Source organism: Loxodonta africana, chromosome 12, assembly GCF_030014295.1.
Source record: "Loxodonta africana isolate mLoxAfr1 chromosome 12, mLoxAfr1.hap2, whole genome shotgun sequence".
In the NCBI taxonomy this organism is placed as follows: Eukaryota; Metazoa; Chordata; class Mammalia; order Proboscidea; family Elephantidae; genus Loxodonta; species Loxodonta africana.
In genome coordinates this window covers 47,345,941-47,367,671 of record NC_087353.1, presented here as the reverse complement: position 1 = coordinate 47,367,671, position 21,731 = coordinate 47,345,941, and the positions used below count along the sequence as shown (strand labels likewise).

The 21,731-nt window shown below is 38.4% G+C and overlaps 1 protein-coding gene across 6 annotated transcripts in view; it reads right to left on the bottom strand.

The window, feature by feature from the left end:
• The window catches only part of USP8 (ubiquitin specific peptidase 8), a 98,027-nt gene that overhangs the window by 49,498 nt on the left and 26,798 nt on the right, over positions 1 to 21,731 (bottom strand). For all 6 annotated transcript variants that reach the window (XM_064295195.1, XM_023539484.2, XM_064295198.1 and 3 more), the window contains 3 exons: positions 8,202 to 8,371; positions 4,500 to 4,644; positions 784 to 869 (listed from right to left, as the gene is read on the bottom strand). In XM_064295195.1, the coding sequence (XP_064151265.1) occupies positions 784 to 869; positions 4,500 to 4,644; positions 8,202 to 8,305 (335 nt within the window). In that variant the 5' untranslated portion in view covers positions 8,306 to 8,371. The remainder of the gene's footprint in view (positions 1 to 783; positions 870 to 4,499; positions 4,645 to 8,201; positions 8,372 to 21,731) is intronic.

Here is a 21,731-nt window from a genome sequence, read left to right as displayed (position 1 = left end):
AAATAGGGCCCAAGAACAATGCCATTTCCCAGAATAATGGGGCAGGGTATCTAAAAAGCAGCCGCAAACTTCCTTAAAGTTGTTTTTCAGAAGCAGCCGGATGGAACCAGCCCCAGAACATGCGCAGAACATCCACCTGTGGTCGCTGTGTGACCTCCCCCAGGGGCAGCGAGGGGCTGCACCCGCAGCTCGGGAATAGAACTTGGGAACAGGAGACTGCGCAAGTGTGATAGCCCATAGTAAGTCCTGCTATGAATCCCAGAAGCCTCCAGGACAGGAGCCATCTTACAAAGCTGTTGCCCACGCACTGCAGTTAACACATCCCCGCCTAGACGGGCCACTTCCTAGAAAACCCTGCCTATACCTATGAATAAACATAATCCTGCCCCCCTCCAAAAAAAAACCTTTAAAAACTCATACAAATCCTTTGTTCTGGGAGACGGGGGTAAGTGTTGCCTAGGCCCTCCTTCCCTCCGCTTGCAAGCCTCTTTAATAAAGCTTTGCTCCTGTGGAAAATTCTCCATGCCTTACCTGTTCATTCTTGACCAATGAGAGGCAAGAACCTTCGTTAATTAAAGCTGCAGAGGTGCCGGCAACAGTAACACATGAACACAATATACGTAATAGGGCAAAAGATTTTAGTTTGTGTTCCAGTTAACATTAGTACTTATTTCTAGGAACTGGGATATCACATGCATTGTCAGATGTAAATGCACAAATTCTAAATATTATGTTTATCTTCTAAATTCATTGTTTTTAAATATTTTATAACAATGTCTGTACCTGAGTTTAAGGCTTTCAGAGAGTCTTTCGGCTTCTTCAATAGCTTTTTTGATGTTTGAAGGTCCAAGAATTGAATGAAAGTAGTCCTAAAATCACAGGAAAACCATCCCATACTGTTAGTACTGGCTGGTATACACAGCACTAATGCTAAGAACATTACAGTCATGGTGCTTATGTAAAGCAAAGTTTAGACAAAACCATTTTTATGGCTGCATGAAGTAGTTTTTTGAACTTTTAATTTACAGATGTATAATTTATTCTCCAAATGTTTCAGGAATCTCTCTTCATACCATTAATATGCTTTAAAAAACAAACAAACCTACTGGCTAATAAATTTTTCTTATTTGTAAGGCACCTTTAGGAAGTATAAATACTATTTTTATTTTTTATGGGTAAGTGCCAAAGAGCAAAGCTTTCGAGAACAAAATATATTTTCCTAATATGTTACCCAGTTTTTCTTCTCTAGCCTCAGAAGCAGTAAAGCAAATTGTATACAGATACATAGAATGGGATTTGTTTTGTTTTACTTAAACTACCAGCACAGTTCGTCACAAATGGGAGTAATCGAAAATTATAAAAAGGGCCAGGAGGCCAGAAGTACTCATCTCTGGCTCTTTGACAGGCAGTCACCTAGAGCTGCACTAATGGGGTAAACCTGTTGATAACAAGTATCATGTGTCTATGTAGCCAGAAGTGGATCACGTTTGGGTTGATTTTATTCTTTTAAAGATTAAATAGGCAAGAAGGGCCCTTCAAGATGTTATTCTAATAAAACTGTACATTTTAAACATTGTATCAAATGAACCTTTTGGTGGAAATTTTAAGTACTCTAGCTGCCAAAACGTCTTGACTATTGATGCAATACTTTAATAGAAAACAAAATTTAATCATTACTACACAACTCTTCTGATGAAAACAAAATACAAAGTAAAAACTAAAAATGCTAAAAAAAAATGCTATGACTGTTTTATTCATTTTTAGACATGAACTATTAAAAAGTGAGCTTGTAAACCCAGTTTAAGCCTGCTTAAATCCTGAAAAAATGATCACAAACTACCAGGACACATTCCCTAATACTAGTGAAGTTCTTCATCAATGATTATTTCTCTCTGTGTTCCTTTAGGAAAATTATATTTATACTTAAAGCAAGTAAACATTTTAAAACTTTCAATAGTATGACAACCGGCAGTATGAAAAATAACATTCACCTGTTATACAACTAAAAATTTTTGTTTCTCAAGTTTACCAAGTAGAACTTTCTCATTCCTAAACATACAAATTCAAACAACTCTCGTGATTTCCCAAACAAAAAGGTTTACCAACAAATATTTAGGCTCAGATACCAAGAATACCATGGAGATTTTAAAATATAATTCTAATTTTATCTAGACTTTGCTATAGCAATATTTTCAATATATTTCCTATTCTTCTGTTTTAGATAATTCCGAAGATATTGTTCATAAACTGAGTAAGCAATAAACGTACTGCATCCTTCTCTAATTAGAGAGCTTACTAAATTAACAAGTTTTATCTAAACGCCAAATACTCTCTAGCATAAAACACAAGTACAACATACAAATTTCTGAAAAAGACCAGTGATACTGCATTCTGCCCGTACCTTACTTAAAGGGCAAATAGAAAATGCCTGGTTAGTAAATTTAACCTCTCAAGTACCTGAAGTGCACTGGAGAGGTTGGGTTAAATAAAACAAAAACAGTTCTAAGACAGAAGCAGATGAGGTGCCCTGGACAGAACAGAGGAAACAATCCTGTCGCTGAACCTGGAACTGAATAACTGCAGCATATGCAGCAATGGCCGGGGTTACATGAGCCTTTGTATGGACCTTCCTAACCTGAGCTTCTCCTGCCACTTTCACCTAGTTATTCCCTTCAGAGATGCAATACTCTGTGGAAATGTAAAAATCTCTTACCCATTAAAATTTACTCCCAACCTTCTCAAGGAAAAAAAAAAAAAGGTAGCTACAAAAGCACTCCTAATCTTGTCAAAGAAAAAAACTATTAATTTATAAAAAACAGGCAAAAAGTACAGAAGTATATAAAAAAAAGCCCTATCATAACAGAAAAAACAGGAAATAGCAAAACTGTCAGAGTTATCCAAATTTGCAAACCTTTCAAAAATACTTACCTTAGTAAGCACTTTTACACTTCTTTTTAAGCAATTTCACTTTAACAGATACTACAAAAACCATCAAAGAATGTGCAAAAACTTGTTTGAATTTACGCAGGTCTCTGCCTCTTACTAGAGGTAAGTACAGTAGCCTTTCCTTATCCATGGTTTCGCTTTCCATGGCGGTCAACTGAGGTTCAAAAATGATAAATGAGTATGCAGCGTGATGAAATTTCACACTACACCGCTCTGTCATTAACATTACTTTTATCACATTATACTGTTACAATTGTTCTCTTTTATTATGTTTATTGTTGTTAATCTCTTACTGTGCCTACTTTAGAAATTAAACTTTATCACAGGTATGTATGTATAGGACAAATCATAGTATACATAGGGTTTGGTACTATCCACAGTTTCAGGCATCCATGGGAGGTCTTGGAATGTACCCCCATGGATAAAAGGGGACTACTGTAAGCCCAAAAATGTCAAAAGATTTCTCCCAGGGCAGGGTTAATCCAGCCATTTGTGGACAGATGAAGAAACCACTGATTGCAAGGAACCACCTCTCCAACACTAGATCTAAAACCCAGTAACTGTCATTAGCATAACGTTGCTGGTCGGAAGAAACACCAGCAATAGTTTATCACCATTAAGTAAAACTCATTAAAGTTATCCCTAAACCAATGACCCAAAAAAAATTGTATCAGTCACACTACCCTGGGGGAAAAAAAAGAGTAATTTCAAAGAATATGAGTACTTTGGTTATTTCTCTAAGTCAATTTAAATGAGACAAACCAATTCTACCAGCAGAGAACAAGATCAAATCTCAATATTAGTTCAAAAATCGTTTCTCTACCGGGTAAGAAATCTATTGGCAGTATTTTGCTACTACTGTCTGGTAGCAAGATAGTTCCTAAATAAAGGTGGACCCACCAGTATGTTCTTCCCATTTCTTTAACCTAGCTTGTCTCTATGTTCTTTTGCCTGTTTCTGGTGCAATAGAAACGCAACCATTTTCTCTAGCAACACTCACCCCAGTCATCAGTTCTCTTTATCATTTACAAATCCCGCATCCTCCCTCCCTAACCATGACCTCAGCAAAGTGGAAGACTGGCACTTGCTCAAAGGATTAAAAGCACAACAAAAATTATTTTGGAAGTATTAATTCTGAAAAATGGGATCTTTAGTATGGCTACAATGTCAGTCAAATATAAAAAGCTATCATATAAAAACTTAAGTGACTAAATCTTGAACCTTGAGAGGACATAATAGTAAACCATGCTGTCATTTTTTTTTTTTCTTTAATGCATGAAAACCTGAATCCTTCCACTTGACCTGGCAAAGATGTTATAACAGAAAACAGATTATGAATCTGTATGTTGCTATAAACTTACACTAATCCAAGTCAATGTATGTTTGCAAATAATGGAACTAAATCTTTAATTTGTTTTTTCTATCTGCATAATGGACTTGATGCTGTACAATGTGATCTAAATTTCACTGTCAGTTAAAACTCTAAGAGGATACCAATAATTCCAGCAAGCAAAAATAGCGTAACAAAAGAAAAAATCAGAAATAAATGGTACCTGCTGTTGCTTGAAATCGGGTCTTTTTTTAATGAGATTATAAACAGTCACATATTTCATGTACAGTACATAGGCCTTTTCCTCATCACGATCCAATTTGCTTTCTTCTGCTGTCTTGAAGATCTTCAGGGCACTCTGTACATAACTTAAAATTAGAGAAAAAATAATTGTAACACTTGACATCTGGGGGAAAAAAAAATAGGTCATGTATCAAGTCCACAGAGAATCTTGATGCAGTAAATTTCATAATTTAGGTTGCACCATTTCAGAATATATAAAGCTGGATATAAGTTTAAATATAATTTCAAATTTTCCCTACACTAAATACTTCTGTCTCATAATACTTATATACCACCAAACTGTCACATGAAAAATGAATTTAGCCCAGTTTTAAAGGGATTTGCTATAATAGATAATGCCCAGTAAGTGGTCCTGGGGCATAATCTATAGTGAAAGAACATGGCTGCACATTATTTGTATTGATCATTATTATTGTTTTAATGTTAAAACAAATATCTTTCAATTATCATCACTCCTTTCTGACCATGAAGTAAAATCACTCCCACCTAAAAATTCAAGAAACCAGGTACAGGAAAAGGGAGATGACTTTAATCTTTATTCTTAGTTAAAGTTGTCTACAAAATACCTGAACTGCACTCTGATCCACTGGCTCTGGAGGGAAAGGAGATTTAAAGGCTAAAATAGGTCATCTTAAGGCAACGTCATGGAAGTTCCATAGATACATCCAAACTCGCTGAGAGATCAAATTACTGGGATGGGGGCTGTGGGGACCATGGTCTCAGGAACATCTAGCTCAACTGCCATAACACGGGTTATAACAAAAATGTTCTACATTCTACTTTGGTGAGTAGTCTCTGGGGTCTTAAACATTGTGAGCAGCCATATAAGATACTCAACTGGTGTTACTCCATCCAGAGCAAGGGAGAATGAAGAAAACCAAAGACACAGGGAAAGATTAGTCCAAAGGACTAATGGACCACAACTACCACAGCCTCCACCAGACTGAGTCCACCAGACTAAGTAGACGGTGCCCAGATACCACCACTGACTGCTCTGCTAGGAATCACAATAGAGGATCCTGGACAGAGATGTAGAAAAATGTAGAACAAAATTCTAACTCAAAAAGAAAAAAAAACAAAAAAACCCAGACTTACTGGTCTGACAGAGTCTGATAGAGATTGGAGAAACCCAGGAGTATGGTCCCCTGACACCCTTTTAGCTCAGTAATGAAGCCACTCCCGGGGTTCACCCTTCAGCCAAAGATTAGACAGGCCCATAAAACAAAACAAAACTAAATGGGCACAGCAGCCCAGGGGCAAGGACTAGAAGGCAGGACAGGACAAAAAGCCGGTAAGGGGGAACCTGAGGTTGAGAAGAGTGTTGACATTTCATGGGGTTGGCAACCAATGTCACAAAAACAGTACGTGTATTAATTGTTTAATGAGACGCTAGTGTGCTCTGTAAACCTTCATCTAAAGTACAATAAATAAAAATAAAATAAAACACGCCATCTTAAAATTCTACTTCAATAAAATAATTTGATGATTCTTTGGTGTTCATCATAAGGATATTTTCTTGGGTTTATTTTTAAAAAGTCTTTAGAAAGCAAACTAATAAAACAGGAATTTCTGCAGGAAGAATTCAATCACTTAGGAGTAGTTTTGACAACCAAGTTTTAGTGGCACATGCTTATACGCAATATGCTTTATCAAAAACTTACAAAGAACAGTGCATCTCGTTTTCCACGTTTTTCAAACAAGGACATGAAGTTGGTCAGGTCACGGAACTAGAACATGTCAAAGGAACAGAGCCAAAGGTAGTCCATACAAGGACCAGTTCAGCCAATGTGGATGCCCTGCCTAGGATGGCATCACAGTCCTGGGATATAGGTCAATCAAGCACAAGCGAATAAGGATATTCTATGGAAGCGTTTAACAATGAGTGCAACAGTTGTTATTTCTCCACTTTTCCCTCACCCTAATGCATGCATATCTCATGGGCCTCTGTGCAGCAGATCAAGCTGGGATGACTGCAATGCCATTGCCAGTCCAGTGAACCACAGAAGCATCCTAAAAGGATTTTAACATTCCTGGGGCATAACTATGATAGCAAAAACATGAATTTGGTATACTTAGGAAGTCCTTCCTACATACCACTTCCTCTGGTCAGGGTTAAGTCCTACAGCTAAAGCAGACAGTGCCAGAATGGATGGACCTGTATTAAGGTTAGGCAAAGCTCCGTGAGAAAGCTTTAAGACCCTTTTAAGACCTTTTTAGACACTTTTATCTTCCCCGTTATTTCTTATTTGGAAATCATTCAACAGGAGTTAAGTAAATATCCTCTGTCACCCCATCAACACTACCATAGCCCATGAAGTAAATAATCCCTCTTTTGTTCTTTCTTACCTCCCAAAAAATCGTTTTAAAAAGTCAATTTTGTCCTTAATAATGTTTAGAAATATCAGTTAGTTTTGCGATTTTTTCCTCCCTGGCCTTCTTTAAAGTTCCTACTGCTCCTTGGTGTATTATTTTCTCCTCATCTTCTGTTTATTTCCTTTAGAAAATGACTCACAAAAATGTCCCTGTGCAATCATAGCTTTCTTTAGATGCCTCTTCGTGGGTTCACCTAGGATTGTACGTATCATTTTTTTACAGCCTCTCATTTCTCTCTAGCCAAAGAACATCCGTTTTCACCCAAATTTCTAAAATGTTTGCCCAAAGTCTAGAGTACACAGCTGGCTAGATCCTCTCTTCTTTTTGAAACTATTATTTCCGAGTCTATAATAATGTGGAAGGAGCCCTGGTGGCACAGTGGTTAAGTGCTTGGCTGCAAACCGAAAGGACAGTGGTTTGAAGCCAGCAGAGATTCCATGGGAGAAAGATGTGGCACTCTGCTTCTGTAAAGATAACCTAGGGAACTCTACGGGGCAGTTCTGCTCTGTCCTACTGGGTTACTGTGAGTCGGAATCGACTTGACGGCAGACAACAACAACAACTTAATACTGTGGTTGCTTTTTTAATCTCCAAGATTCTTCTTTGTTGGTCAAAACAAATTCAGAGAAGAAGTTTTTCTAAATGCCTCCTATCCTTTATCAGAGATAAAATGATGAACAAATTACAATTTTAATGACTTCTAGTACATATCAAAATAGCCACACCTTTCCATCACTATTATATTTTGTCCCAGGAAACATTTTGTAATCTATCAGGAATGCATTATCTCTAGCCTCTGTCTCTATAAACCCTCAAAAATAAAAATGCAAAAAAAAAATCATTAGGTTAAAATTCATGTCAAATTGGTGTAAGTTAATATTTTGCTAAAAACGGGACAAAAATACATATCCTTCCTCTCATAAAGAATAAAAAGATTAATAATTATTTTTATACCGTTTTATGAAAAGGCAGTGATTTTTGGCCAAATGATTTTTGTAGAACCTTGTAGTCTCCACCTCTTAAGCTTATGACATGTTATACTCCCCAGAGAGAAAAAATATCTGCATTAACAGAATATACAAATTCTGTCAACATACAGTTAAGAACTTCCCTAAGAAGCTCTTGCTTTATTTGTGTGATCCACTTTTCAAATAAACTTTAAATGAACTAGTTATCTAACCTGAATTAATGTAAATGAATTAAAAATATATAACACATACACACACACAAACTAGCAAAGGATACATACTTCTTAGTGCTTATTTTCTCGGGTTTGACTTCTGTCTTCTTATTGAGGTCTTTTAGTGAAGAACTGAGGTAGAGCTCTTTAGGATCTGAAGCCACAGCAGGCATGATAAATAATCTTTACCGTTCTACTTTTACAACGGATGGTGTTATTTCATTACAAGTACTTCTTTCCTGAAACAAAATGAACACAAGTAATTCCACGAATTTTACCATTAAGAATAAAACAAATAAGCAATTAAAAAAATAAAATTCCTAAATTATATCCTCTGCTAACAGGATAAAGTATCTTGAATACCTATTTTGGGAACTTAAGGTATAGAGTATATCAATGAACAATTTTATTTTTTCCCCAAAGTTTCATTAACTACTAAATTATTATTTGTACTATTTCACCTTAAGTACCATTACTAGAAATTTTACCTATCAAAGGAACGAACAGCAATAATAACAGCTTTTACCTTGTTTGTTAAAACTACATTAATGTATAGATAATTAGGAAGAATTTTCATCTAGAAATATGTCTTATTGATGATATCAGTTTATAAAAGGAAACAAGCAGAAGCAGGGTGTGGGGAGGGAGGACCACTTTATATGGCACTAAGGACAAATTATCATGTTTCTGGTCAAGTATACTCACGTACTGTGTTTTACTCTGAAAAGGTCTTTGGATGTTTCATGACATTCTTTGTTTCTTTGTATGCTTTAGGAAGAATAGCTAGGTATGTACCAATTAAGCTGTATGTGTGTGTATGTGTGTGTACATGTTCAAGGATGCCTATAGATGGAGCTGAGAGGGGCGCACCAAATGAGGAGTCCTCGCAAGATGTTAAATGTCAACAAATGAAAACTTTAGGAATACAATTAAATTGATACAAGGGCTTCAGCTGTGAAGAACTAATTATTGAATAAAAAGCTACATTAATATATTTAAAAGATTACAACTTTTTAATTATTTCCATCATTTCTTTCTATTAGCTTAATGCTCTTCATTCTACCAGCTCGCTATTATTAGATGAATGGACATCAATGAATATCTAATTCTAAAGTAAGGTGCAACTTCGGGTGGTAAAAAATAAAAGGTCTCTGTTCATCTATGTGAAGCTCCAAAAAGCTTTGATTCCAGTCACATTTTATATCAAATATTAATACTTTGTGATTTCTTGGTACACTTCTCTTCTAACCCTGTATTACTATCCATTGTCTTGGTCACCGAAACCAGCTGTCCATTTTTTCTCTGAAAGTCACATTTTTTATAATTTTCACTTTTCTATTTCTATACTTGCTCCATGCACCCATAAAAAAAAAAAAAAAAAAAAAAAAAAAAAACGGTGAACCAAACGTTTTAATTAGCAGTTTGAGATCTATGTATTTATAAACGATGATCTAACATATAAACATTTTCTACACTTTACCCTTCCCTCTAAGTACTGTATCTAAAACTGTACTGAGAAAGGAAAAAAGTCTCCAGACTACATCATCACTCCTAAATGAATCACTAAATACGAAATGTCCTCGTTGTTGCCATTGTTATTGTTAGGTGTCGAGTCAGGTCCAACTCATAGCGACCCTATGCACAACAGAATGAAATACTGCGAGCTCCTGAGCCATCCTTACAATCGTTGTTATGCTTGAGCTCATTGTTGCAGCCACTGTGTCAATCCACTTCACTGAGGCTCTTTCTCTTTTCCGCTCACCCTGTACTCTGCCAAGCATGACATCCTTCTCCAGAGACTGATCCCTCCTGACAACACGTACAAAGTATGTAAGACACAGTCTCGCCATCCTTGCTTCTAAGGAGCGTTCTGGTTGTACTTCTTCCAAGACAGATTTGTTCATTCTCCTGGCAGTCCATGGTACATTCAATATTCTTCGCCAACACCACAATTCAAAGGCATCAATTCTTCTTCAGTCTTCGTTATTCATTGTCCAGCTTTTGCATGCATATGATGCGATTGAAAATAACACAGCTTGGGTCAGGCACACCTTAGTCCTAGTTAGGTATCTGATTCATTAACAATTTATCATCAAATCAGTTAAGAGCAACTATAAAGGAAAGAGTATGATAGGATTCCTTGGATTTCCTCATTTTTATAAAGACAACTGCATCATTTTAGTGTCAATGTAAATCACCAGTAGCAATTACCTTACAAAAAAACACTGTGCTAAGTCTTAAAAATAAAAAGGGCATATAAGACAAGGTCCCTGACCTCCAAGGATAAACACTGTAACTGGAGACTATACCTAACCCTCCTATATCCCTATCCCCTGTCTATCTTCCCAATATTGAGTAAAAAAGTAGGAATATATACAATATATCACTTGTATAAGGTTATAAGGATATAAATGAGGTAGAACTATAAACACAAGGCAACAATAAACACAAAATTCTGTTTCTGGGGCTGGGATTTGGGGAGGCACGGGATGTAAACACAGAGGTAACACGCAAGGAGCTTCAAGGGTAGCGACAAAGTTCTGTTTCTCAAGTTGAGTGGTACATTCAGAGGTGGTCATTTCATTATCATGATTTAAAACATATAAGAATGTACTTTATATTTCATAATTTTTTTAAAAGAAAACAATAGTACAAGAACTATAAAAAAAATTATATAATCATAAATAAAATGAAGAGTACCCACAGAGATGAAAAAGTTAGGAAACTATGGGTTAAACAAGCAAACGAATACAATATATATCCTTTTTAATACTAATGCTTAAAAAACAGATGTGGGATATAGGAATAACCCGATGTAACTTTGGGGAGTATGGCTTCCACCTACACAATGGTGTGGGTGGAAGCAAGAGCACCTGCATTAAAGAATGAATGTAAAGAAGTGGAAGCAGATCAGGGATAATTTTCAAAATATTTAACAACAAAAAGGAAAAAGATAGGATAGAGTGGAATGGTGCTCCAGGAACAAGGTTACTATTGAGACAAAGGAAGCAACTGTTGAGGAAAGCACAGTAAAGTCAAGAACTAACTTTTTAGGAAGGTGCTTAAGGAAATCTGAGGCCTGATGGATGTCACAAAAGACATCACTGTGGCAGAGGGCACAGGAATTTTGGAGCTTGAACTCTTAATAAGGGCAAGAGGAAGTAAGATAAAGTAACAAGAATATTGCTGACTTTTCTGGCCCCAACTAGATCAGCTGGGGTCTTAACAGAAAGCCAACAAATGCTCCCCTGATATAGCCCAGCTCTTCAACTCTAATTTCCAAAAGCTCAATCAATTTTTAGTGGTGACACTAACAAGTATACTCAGATAAGAAGTAAGGCCAGTGTTGGGCAGAGTGTCCAAGTTAACAGTCCAGTAATGTTGATTTTTCCAATTCTCTCCTCTATCTGGGCTGTAAGTACCAGTGGTCTAATCACAAAGTTTATGTCTAATAAGTGAGGTAGCACATATTTTGACAACTCATAGGTTTCTTGGCTGGGGAAAAAAGATATTGATTTGAACCTGCTAAAATGAAAGCCTAGAATATGCTCTCAGTTGAATGTGTTTCTCATGACTGCCTTTAAAACTTATCTTTAAAAGACAAAGAATATAAAAACTACATATGTTATGTAAAAAAACCTAAAATATCGTTAGCCATTTCGTTAGCCGCTTCAAATTCAATCAAATTTTTTCAGCTGACATGGTGCAAAAGACAGAAACACCATGCCGTCCCTCCACAGCAAAGACCCAAAAAACTAAAACAGAGACAAATGTCATTCCTGGAACCTGAAGTGTCAAATGAAGAGATAACGAACTCAGCCAAACACGGAATGGAATAAGAAACTGACAAGAGGACAGAGATAAAGGAGAGAGACATGTGGAGGGCCCCTTTCAGCTAACACAGCACGGATCTGCAATCTCGGACTCCTGTCAGGGACTGCCAAATAGGGAGCACCTGAAAGCAGCTTTAAGGAGCTCCCAGCAGGAGCCAGAGCACCTGGTAACCAGCAATACATGCCTTCCCACCTCCATACTCTCCCTGCTGCTCTACCTCCGAGCTTCCTGGCTGGTTGTGGTGGCTCGGCCAGCCGGGAAGTGAGAGTTCATGCTGCTTGGATTCATCCCACCCAAATCAGCAATCAGTAGCCATGGAGTACAGGAAAGCAGCTTCACAAAGTTCCCAGCAGGAGACACAGCACCCAGTAACAAACAATATATGCTTTGCCAACCCCTACCCTCCTCCCCCGCATCCTCCTTTGCTCCCCACAAGCCCCAGTCTCTTGGCCAGGAGGCAACTGCTTCGACCCCAGGCCGCTTGGACTCACCCTGCCCACACTGGCCAGCTCCCTGAGCTAGTGCTGCTTCTTTCCATTTCTTCTGGTTTCTTCCGTGCCTCCCACTGCCCACCCCTCCTTTCTCTCAAATGCCTGGCTCTGTGTGCCATCTTTGCTTCTTCTTGAAAGACCGTGAAGCCCCACTCGACTGGGGAACCACTCCCCTGGCCCATGACACCATGCTGGTGGGATCCTTAGGGCTTTTTTTTTTTTTTTTTCTGCTTTTGCTTGTTTTGTTTTTACTTTGTTCTGTTTTTTTTTTTTTTCTTTCCATGGCATGGGAGCCCATTCTAGTCAGGGTGCACAGCCTGGCTTAGAAGCCACTCCCCCAATCTGAGCAGACACATAAGAGGGATCCCTGTGGGTACTTCTTTTCTTTCTTTCCTCTCTTTTTCCCTTCCTGTCTCTCTTCATTTCTTAGTTCTCATCTCTCTATACGTATCTTCTTTTTCTGTCTCCTGAACACCTGGTGCCGTGTGACATCTATACCCCTCTAGAGAGGCTATACTGTGCAGCCTAGGAGCCACTTACCCAGACTTCAAGGCCCTACAGGAGGAACTCGTGGGGGCTTTTCTTTTCTAGATTTTTATATAGCTTTTTAATTCTTTTTCCCTTTTTCTTTTCTTTTCCTTTTTGCATTTCTTGGTTTCTCATCTCTCCATCCAATGGCAAGCTCCCTTATCACTCTCTTTTTCTTTGTTTTTGGCTCCTGTTTCTCTCTCCTCCTTCCCATACCCCTACTAGTGCCACATATCACAACCTTCCCCCTCTTTCCTGCCTACCTGCACCATGCACTCAACATCAAACCCCTGAGCAGCACAGGCCCAGCCTCCTGGAGCCTAGCCAGCACTGATTCCTGGCCCACCCTGTCAGCCCTAGTAGGTGCCACAAACAACCCATTCCAGCCCCTCCCCTTCAGCTGGACCTGCCCTGCTGCACCATAGCTGAGTGACTGGCCCTGCCCATTGGACAAGGTCAGAAGTATTGTGGCTACCGATGAGCAAAGAACACACAGCTCGCCTGCACAGACATAACAAATAAAACAAGAAAGGAGGATGAAACAAGTAAACCTACCATTAAGAAAAAAAGAAAATAACTACTGAATGTTCTGAAAACAGCAAACAATATCAAAACATATTAAAAAACAGGACAGGATGGTTCCAGTAAGCGTTCAAAATAAAAACACCAGGTGAATTCTCAGTAGAAAAAAAGGTACTAGAACTACTTGACAGGAAATTCAAATGTCTAATATTCAGAGCAATCCAAGAGTAGAAGCAAAAGCAATGAAAACTAAGGAAAAAACAGACAAATTCATGGAAAATACAGACCAAAAAAATGGAAGAATTCAGGAAAATAATGCAGGAATAAACGGCTAAAATAAATTCACAACTAGAAATCACACAAAAACAACACTTAGAAATCCAAAAGATAAACAAGATTTCAGAAATGGAAAGTGTCATAAAAGGGCTGAGGAGCAAGTCTGAAATGATGGAAGACAGGATCAGTGAAACTGAACACAAACACTTGGATACAACTCTGTTGAAGGAAAACTAAGAAAAAAGAAAAAAAACCCTGAGAATTATGTGGGATACAATCAAAAGCAAAAATGTGCGAGTGATCGAGTTCCAGAACAGGGACAGAAAACACAGAGAAGATCACTGAAGAACTGCTGACAGAAAACTCCCCTAACATCATGAATGATTAAAAGGCGACCATCTGAGGGACGGGGTCAAGATGGCAAAATAGCCAAAAGCTTTAGTCAATCCCTCTTACAACAAAGATCCAAAAGAACAAGTGAACTGATTATATATGTGACAAACTAGGCATCCTAAGCATCAAAGGCAAAATTAAGGAATTGGTCTGAGCAATGGGAAAGGGAGAGGTGGTGCAGAAGCAGCAACGAGTTGCCAAGCCCACACAACACCTCAGCTCTGATTCCTTGGCACCGTTTTTTGGCGTGACTGCGGGAGGGCAGATGGTAGTTCCCTGAGACATGGCAGCTTCAGTGATAGAAGGCAAGCGGAGTGGCGCACCCCTGACCCTATGGCGTGTCTACAACAGGGCTGGCTGTGGCATTTAGGAAGTGGCTGCTGCAGTGAAAGAAGGCAACCGAAGTGCTGGCACCCTGACCCCCTGGTGTGACAGCTGCAGGACTGGCGGTGGAGTTTAGGACACAGCTACTTCAGTGAAAGAAGGCAAGAGTGGGATGTAACCCTAATCCCCAAGGGCAATTTTGGCTGGAACCCAGCCAGAGCACACAGGCTACACATGCCTCTGGAATCTGAGATAAAGCAGTACTCTCTACACAAGATAAGTGATTTTGTCTAATTTACCACTTGTGGATCTAAGCTTCTTCTTCTGAACAAACTCTCTCCTATCTATCTGATCCCTCCCCACCCCCGCCACCCCAGCCAGCTTCATTAACAGTTGATTTCCCTGGGCCTGAGATAGAATGTGCTGTGCTCCATGAGCCAGTCTCCTGGCCTGGGAGAAGGAACAAATTAACAAATGGGGAGAAAAATACTCTGCAGTCTCCCCTAGTCTGGAAGCTCAGCGCAAAAGTAGCTCCAGTCCAGGCATAAGCGATCCACAGATAAGCGATCCACAGACTTTCTCTCTCAACCCTACATAGATCTAGGTGGCTATAATATTGCAAGGGCAAATCTGTTTGGGGTCTCACTGTTTTAGCTGTGCAGTGGAGAGGCAGGTTTTGGAGGTCTGATACCGCTTTGCCTATTAAACAGGGCCTTCACCTACCAACAGCAGGGGCCTGAGGACTGGAACCTCCATCCACGCAACCTAGCCACCCCTAAAAGGATAGTGGTGCCTACCAGTCCTTATAGGTATAAGCATTGGGTGCCTAAGGTAGAGCTGGAGAGCCTACCCACCAGTGTGCTCTAAAGAACAGAGATGCTTCTTCCTCACTGACACTTGGGGAAGGCTGTCAGCCTCCTGCCTTCCTCAGAGTGTGACTCTCTACTGCTACCAGAAACCAGTGCATACACCCTTCACCACTGCTCCTCTAAGAGTAGGTGAGAGCCTACACCACACACTATGTCACTGACTATCACGACACCTAAGCTGAATCAATACAAGAATAGTGAATGGACTCCCAGGCTCATCTACCTGGCAACAGCTCCAGCCATGTACTAACAGGACATTAGTGCTTCAAAGGCTCTAATAACTAGTTAGCTCACTCTAGTAGCCTATTTACATATATTGAAACAAAACAAAGCAAGAAACTAGGACACAATGAGCAAACATAAAATAAACTATTACAATAACTTATAAAGGCTCGGAGACAACAGTCGATATCAAATCACATAAAGAAACAGACCATGACTGCTTCAACAAACTACCAAAACAGAGAATCAAGGACTCTCCCAAATGAAGATGTATTTCTGGCATTACCAGATGTTGAATACAAAATATTAATACACAGAACTCTTCAAGACTTCAGGAATGAGATCAGGCAACAAACAGAAAAAGCCAAGGAACACACAGATAAAGCAGCTGAAGAAATTAAAAAGATTCAAGAACACAACGAAAAATTTAATAAAATGCAAGAATCCATACAGAGACAGCATTCAGAAATTCAGAAGATTAACAATAAAATTATAGAATTAGACAACTCAATAGAAAATCAGTGGAGCAGAACTGAGGAACTGGGATGCAGAATTTCTGAGATTGAAGATAAATCACATGGCACCAATATATCTGAAGAAAAATCAGAAAAAAAGAATTAAAAAAAATGAAGAAACCCTATGAATCATGTGGGAATCTTATCAAGAAGAATCACTTGTGAGTGATTCGAATACCAGGACAGGAAGGGATAACAGAAAATACAGAGAAAATTGTTGAAGATTTGTTAGCAGAGAACTTCCCTAATATTGTGAAAGATGAAAGGATATTTATTCAAGATGCTCATCAAACCCTATACAAGGTAGATCCCAAAAGAAAGTCACCAAGACATATTATCACCAGCTTGCCAAAACCAAAGATAAAGAGAAAACTTTAAGAGCAGCCAGGGATAAGTGAAAAGTCACCTACAAAGGAGAATCAAAAAGAGTAAGTACGGACTACTCGGCAGAAACCACGCAGGCAAAAAAGCAATGGGATGACATATATAAAGCGTTGAAGGAGAAAAATTGCTAGCCAAGAATCATATACCCAGTAAAACCGTCTCTCATGTATGAAGACAAAATTAAGACATTCACAGATACACAGAAGCTTAAGGAATTTGCAAAAATGAAACCAAAACCACAAGAAATACTAACGGAAATTCTCTGGATAGAAAATCAGTAATAATAGATATCAACCCAACACCAGAACACAGAATAGAGCAACCAGGTATCAACTCAGTTTGGGAAATTATAAAAACAAATCAAGATTAAAAAAAAAAAAGCCCAAAACAGAGAATCAGTGATACCATTATGTATAAGATGACAATAATCAATAAAGAGGGACCAAATAAAAAAAGGTATATAGATCTTCCACATAGAGAGGAAATCAAGGCAATATAGTGACACACAAGATAGGTTTAAACATAGAAAATTAGGAGTAAATATCAAGGTAACCACAAAGAAGACTAACAATCCTACACTTCAAAATAAAAAACAAAATCAACATAAAGAATCAGCAAAAACAAATTCAACCACAAAGAAAAAGAGGAACACACAATTTACAAAGAAAAACTTCTCAGCACAAAAAAGTAAGTGGAAAAATGAAACTGTCAACAACACACAAAAAAAGGCATCAAAATGACAACACTAAACTCATACTTATCTATAATCAGGCTGAATGTAAATGGACTAAATGCATCAATAAAGAGACACAGAGTTGCAAACTGGACAAAAAACACAATCCGGCTATATGTTACCTAAAAGAGACACATCTCACTTAGAAACAAACAAAAATTCAAAGGATGGAAAAAATATATCAAGCAAACAACAACCAAAAAGAGCAGGAGTGGCTATACTAATCTCTGACAAAAGAGACTTCAAACTTAAATCTACCATGAAGGATAAGGAAGGACACCATATAATGATTAAATGGACAATAAACCAGGATGATATTACCATATTAAATATTTATGCAACCAATGACAGGGCTGCAAGATGCATAAAACAAACTCTTAACGGCACTGAAAAGTGAGATAGACAGCTCCACAATAATAGTAGGAGACTTCAATAACCACTTAAAGTGAAGGACAGACCATCCAGAATGAGGCTCAATAAAGACACGACAGAGCTAAATGCCACAATTAACCAACTTGACCTCATACACATACACAGAACACTCTACCCAACAGCATCCAAGTATACTTTCTTTTCCAAAGCACATGGAACATTCTCTAGAATAGACCATATATTCGGCCATAAAGCAAGCCTTAACAGAATCCAAAACACTGAAATATTACAAAGCATCTTCTCTGACCAAAACACCATAAAAGTAGAAATCAATAACAGAAAAAGCAGGGAAAAGAAATCAAACACTTGGAAACTGAACAATACCCTGCTCATAAAACACTGGGTTATAGAAAATATTAAGGATGGAATAAAGAAATTCATAGAATCCAATGAGAATGAAAACACTTCCTATCAGAACCTTTGGGACAAATGAAAGCAGTGCTCAGAGGTCAATTTATATCAATAAATGCAGACATCCAAAAAGAAGAAAGGTCCAAAATCAAAGATTTATCCCTACAACTTGAATAAATAGAAAGAGAGCAACAAAAGAAACCTTCATGCACCAGAAGAAAGCAAAAAATAAAAACTAGAGCAGAGTTAAATAAAACAGGAAACACAGAAACAACTGAAAAGTTAACAAGACCAAAAGCTGGTTCTTTGCAAAGATTAAATCGATTAACCACTGGCCAGAGTGACAAAAGAAAAACAGGAGAGGAAGCAAATACCCCAAATAAGAAATGATATGGGTTTGGGGATGGGGGATATCACAACAGACCCAATTGAAATTACGAAAGTCATAACTGAGCACTATAAAAAGTTGTACTCTGACAAATTTGAAAACCTAGAGGAAATGGACAAATTTCTACAAACACACTACCCACCTAAACTAACACAGAAAGAGAACAACTAAATAAACCTACAACAAAAGGAGAGATTGAAAAAGTAATCAAAAAACTCCCAATGAAGAAAAGCCCTGCCCTGACAGCTTCACTGGAGAATTCTACCAAACTTTCATAGAAGAGTTAACACCACTACTACTAAAGGTATTTAAGAGCATAGAAAAGGATGGAATACTCATTCTATGAAGCCAGCATAACCCTGATACCAAAACCAGGTAAAGACTCCTCAAAAAAGGAAAATTACAGGCCAATATGCCTCATGAAATTAAGATGCAAAAATCCTCAACAAAATCGTAATTCAACAACATATCAAAAAAAATCATTTGCCATGACCAAGTGGGATTCACAGCAGATGTGCAGGGATGATTCAACATTAGAAAAACAATCAATGTAATCCATCACATAAATAAAACAAAAGACAAGAACCACATGATCTTATCAGTTGATGCCGAAAAGGCATCTGACAAAGTCCAACACCCACTCACGATAAAAACTCTCAGCAAAACAGGATTAGAAAGAAAATTGCTAAACTTTATAAAGGGCATTTATACAAAGCCAACAGCCAACATCATCCTAAATGGAGAGAGACTGAAACCATCCCCACTGAGAACAGGAACCAGACAAGGATGCCCTTTATCACCACTCTTATTCAACACTGTCCTGGAGGTCCTAGCCAGAGGTATAGGGCTAGATAAAGAAATAAAGGTCATCCAATTGGCAAAGAAGACGTAAGTATCTCTATTTGCAGATGGCATGATCTTATATACAGAAAAACCTAGGAATCCTTGAGAAAACTACTGAAACTCATAGACGAGTTCGGCAGAGTTTCAAGATACAAGATAAACACAGAAAAATCAGTTGGATTTCCTCTACATCAACAAAGAGAGTGACGACGAAGAGCAAATGACTAAATCAATACCATTTACAACAGCCCCTAAGAAGATAAAGTACTTAGGAATGAATCTAACCAGAGACATGAAAGACCTATAGAAAGAAAACTACAAAACACTACTGCAAGAAACCAAAAGAGGCCTTCATAAGTGGAAAAACATTCCTTGCTCATGGATAGGAAGACTCAACATTGTAAAAATGTCTATTCTACCCAAACTGATCTATAGATACAATGCAATCCCCATCCAAATACCAGTGGCATTTTTTAATGAGATGGAGAAACAAACCACCAATTTCATATGGGAGGGAAAGAGGCCCCGGATAAGTAAAGCATTACTGAAAAATAAGAACAAAGTAGAAGGCCTCACACTACCTAACTTTCGAACATATTATACCACCACGGTGGACAAAAGAGCCTGGTACTTGTACAACAACAGATACAAAGACCAATGGAACAGAATTGAGAATCCAGACAAAATCCATCTACATATGAGCAACTGATATTTGACAAAGGCCCAAAGTCTGTTAAATGGGGAAAAGACAGTCTCTTTAACAAATGGTGCTGGCATAACTGGATATCCACCTACAAAAAAATGAAATAAGATCTATACCTCACACCATGCACAAAAACCAACTCAAAGTGGATCAAAGACCTAAATATAAAATCTAAAATGGTAAAGTTCATGGAAGAAAAAATAGGAACAATGGAAGGAGCCCTAATACATGGCATAAACAGTACACAAAACATTACTAGAACTGGAAACTCAGCAAAAGAAAAAATTAGATAACTGGGAGCTCCTAAAAGTCAAAAACCTATGCTAATCCAAAGACGTCACCGAAAGAGTAAAAAGATTACCTATAGATTGGGAAAAAGTTTTTAGCTATGACATCTCCAATCAGGGGCTGATCTCTAAAATCTACATATACTGCAAAAACGCACTTCTCTAAAGAAGACATTTAGTTAGCTAATAGATACATGAGGAAATGCTGAGGATCATTAGCCATTAGAGAAATGAAAATCAAAACTACCATGAGATTCCATCTCACTCCAACAAGGCTGGCATTAATCCAAAAAACACAATAAATGTTGGAGAGGTTGTGGAGAGACTGTAACACTTATATACTGCTGGTGGCAATGTAAAATGGTACAGTCGCTTTGGCACTTCCTTACAAAGCTAGAAATAGAACTTCCATAAGATCAAGCAATCCCACTCCTTGGAATATTTCCTAGAGAACTAAGAGCCTTTACATGAACAGATACATGCACACCCATGTTCACTGCAGCACTGTTTAAAATAGCAAAAAGATGGAAGCAACCAAGGTGCTCATCGACAGATGAATGGATAAATTATGGTATATTCACACAATGGTATACCATGCATCAATAAAGACCAACAACGAATCTGTGAAACAGTGCATAACATGGAGAAACCTCGAAGACATTACGTGGACTGAAAGTAGTCAGCTGCAAAAGGACAAATATTGTATGAGGCCACTATTATAAGAACTCAACAAATAGTTTAAACAGAGAAGAAAATATTATTTGACGGTTACGAGAGGGGGGAGAGAGAGAGAAACGGAGGGGGAATTCACTAATTAGATAGCAGACAAGAAGTAATTTAGGTGAAGGGATGGACAACACACAATACAGGAGAGGTCAGCACAACTGGACTATACAAAAAGCAAAGATGTCTCCGAATAAATCGACCACTTTGAAGGCCAGTGTACCAGGGGCAGGGGTTTGGGGACCATGGTTTCAGGGGACATCTAGGTCAACTGGCGTAATAAAAACTATTAAGAAAACATTCTGCATCCCATTTTGGAGCATGGCATCTGGGGTCTTAAACGCTAGCAAGTGGCCATCTAAGATGGAACAATTGGTCATCTAAGATGGAACAATTGGTCTCAGTCCCCCTGGAGCAGAGGGGAATGAAGATCTCCAGAGACTCAAGGTAAGTACGAGCCCAAGAGTCAGCAATGGGGCATGTAAAACAAACTACATCATCCTGAGACCAGAAGAGCCAGACGGTAGCCAGCTACAATGGCTCACTGCCACCAATTCTCATAAAAAGACCAGACTTAATTGTCTGACTGAGACCAGAGGGACCCCGGAGATCATGGTCCCCAGACCTCCTGTTAGCCCAAGGCAGGAACCATTCTCGAAGACAACTCTTCAGACAGGGATTGGACTGGACTACAAGACAGAAAACGATACTGGTGAGGAGTGGGCTTCTTGGATCAAGTAGACACAAGAGACTATGTGGGCAGCTCCTGTCTGGAGGGGAG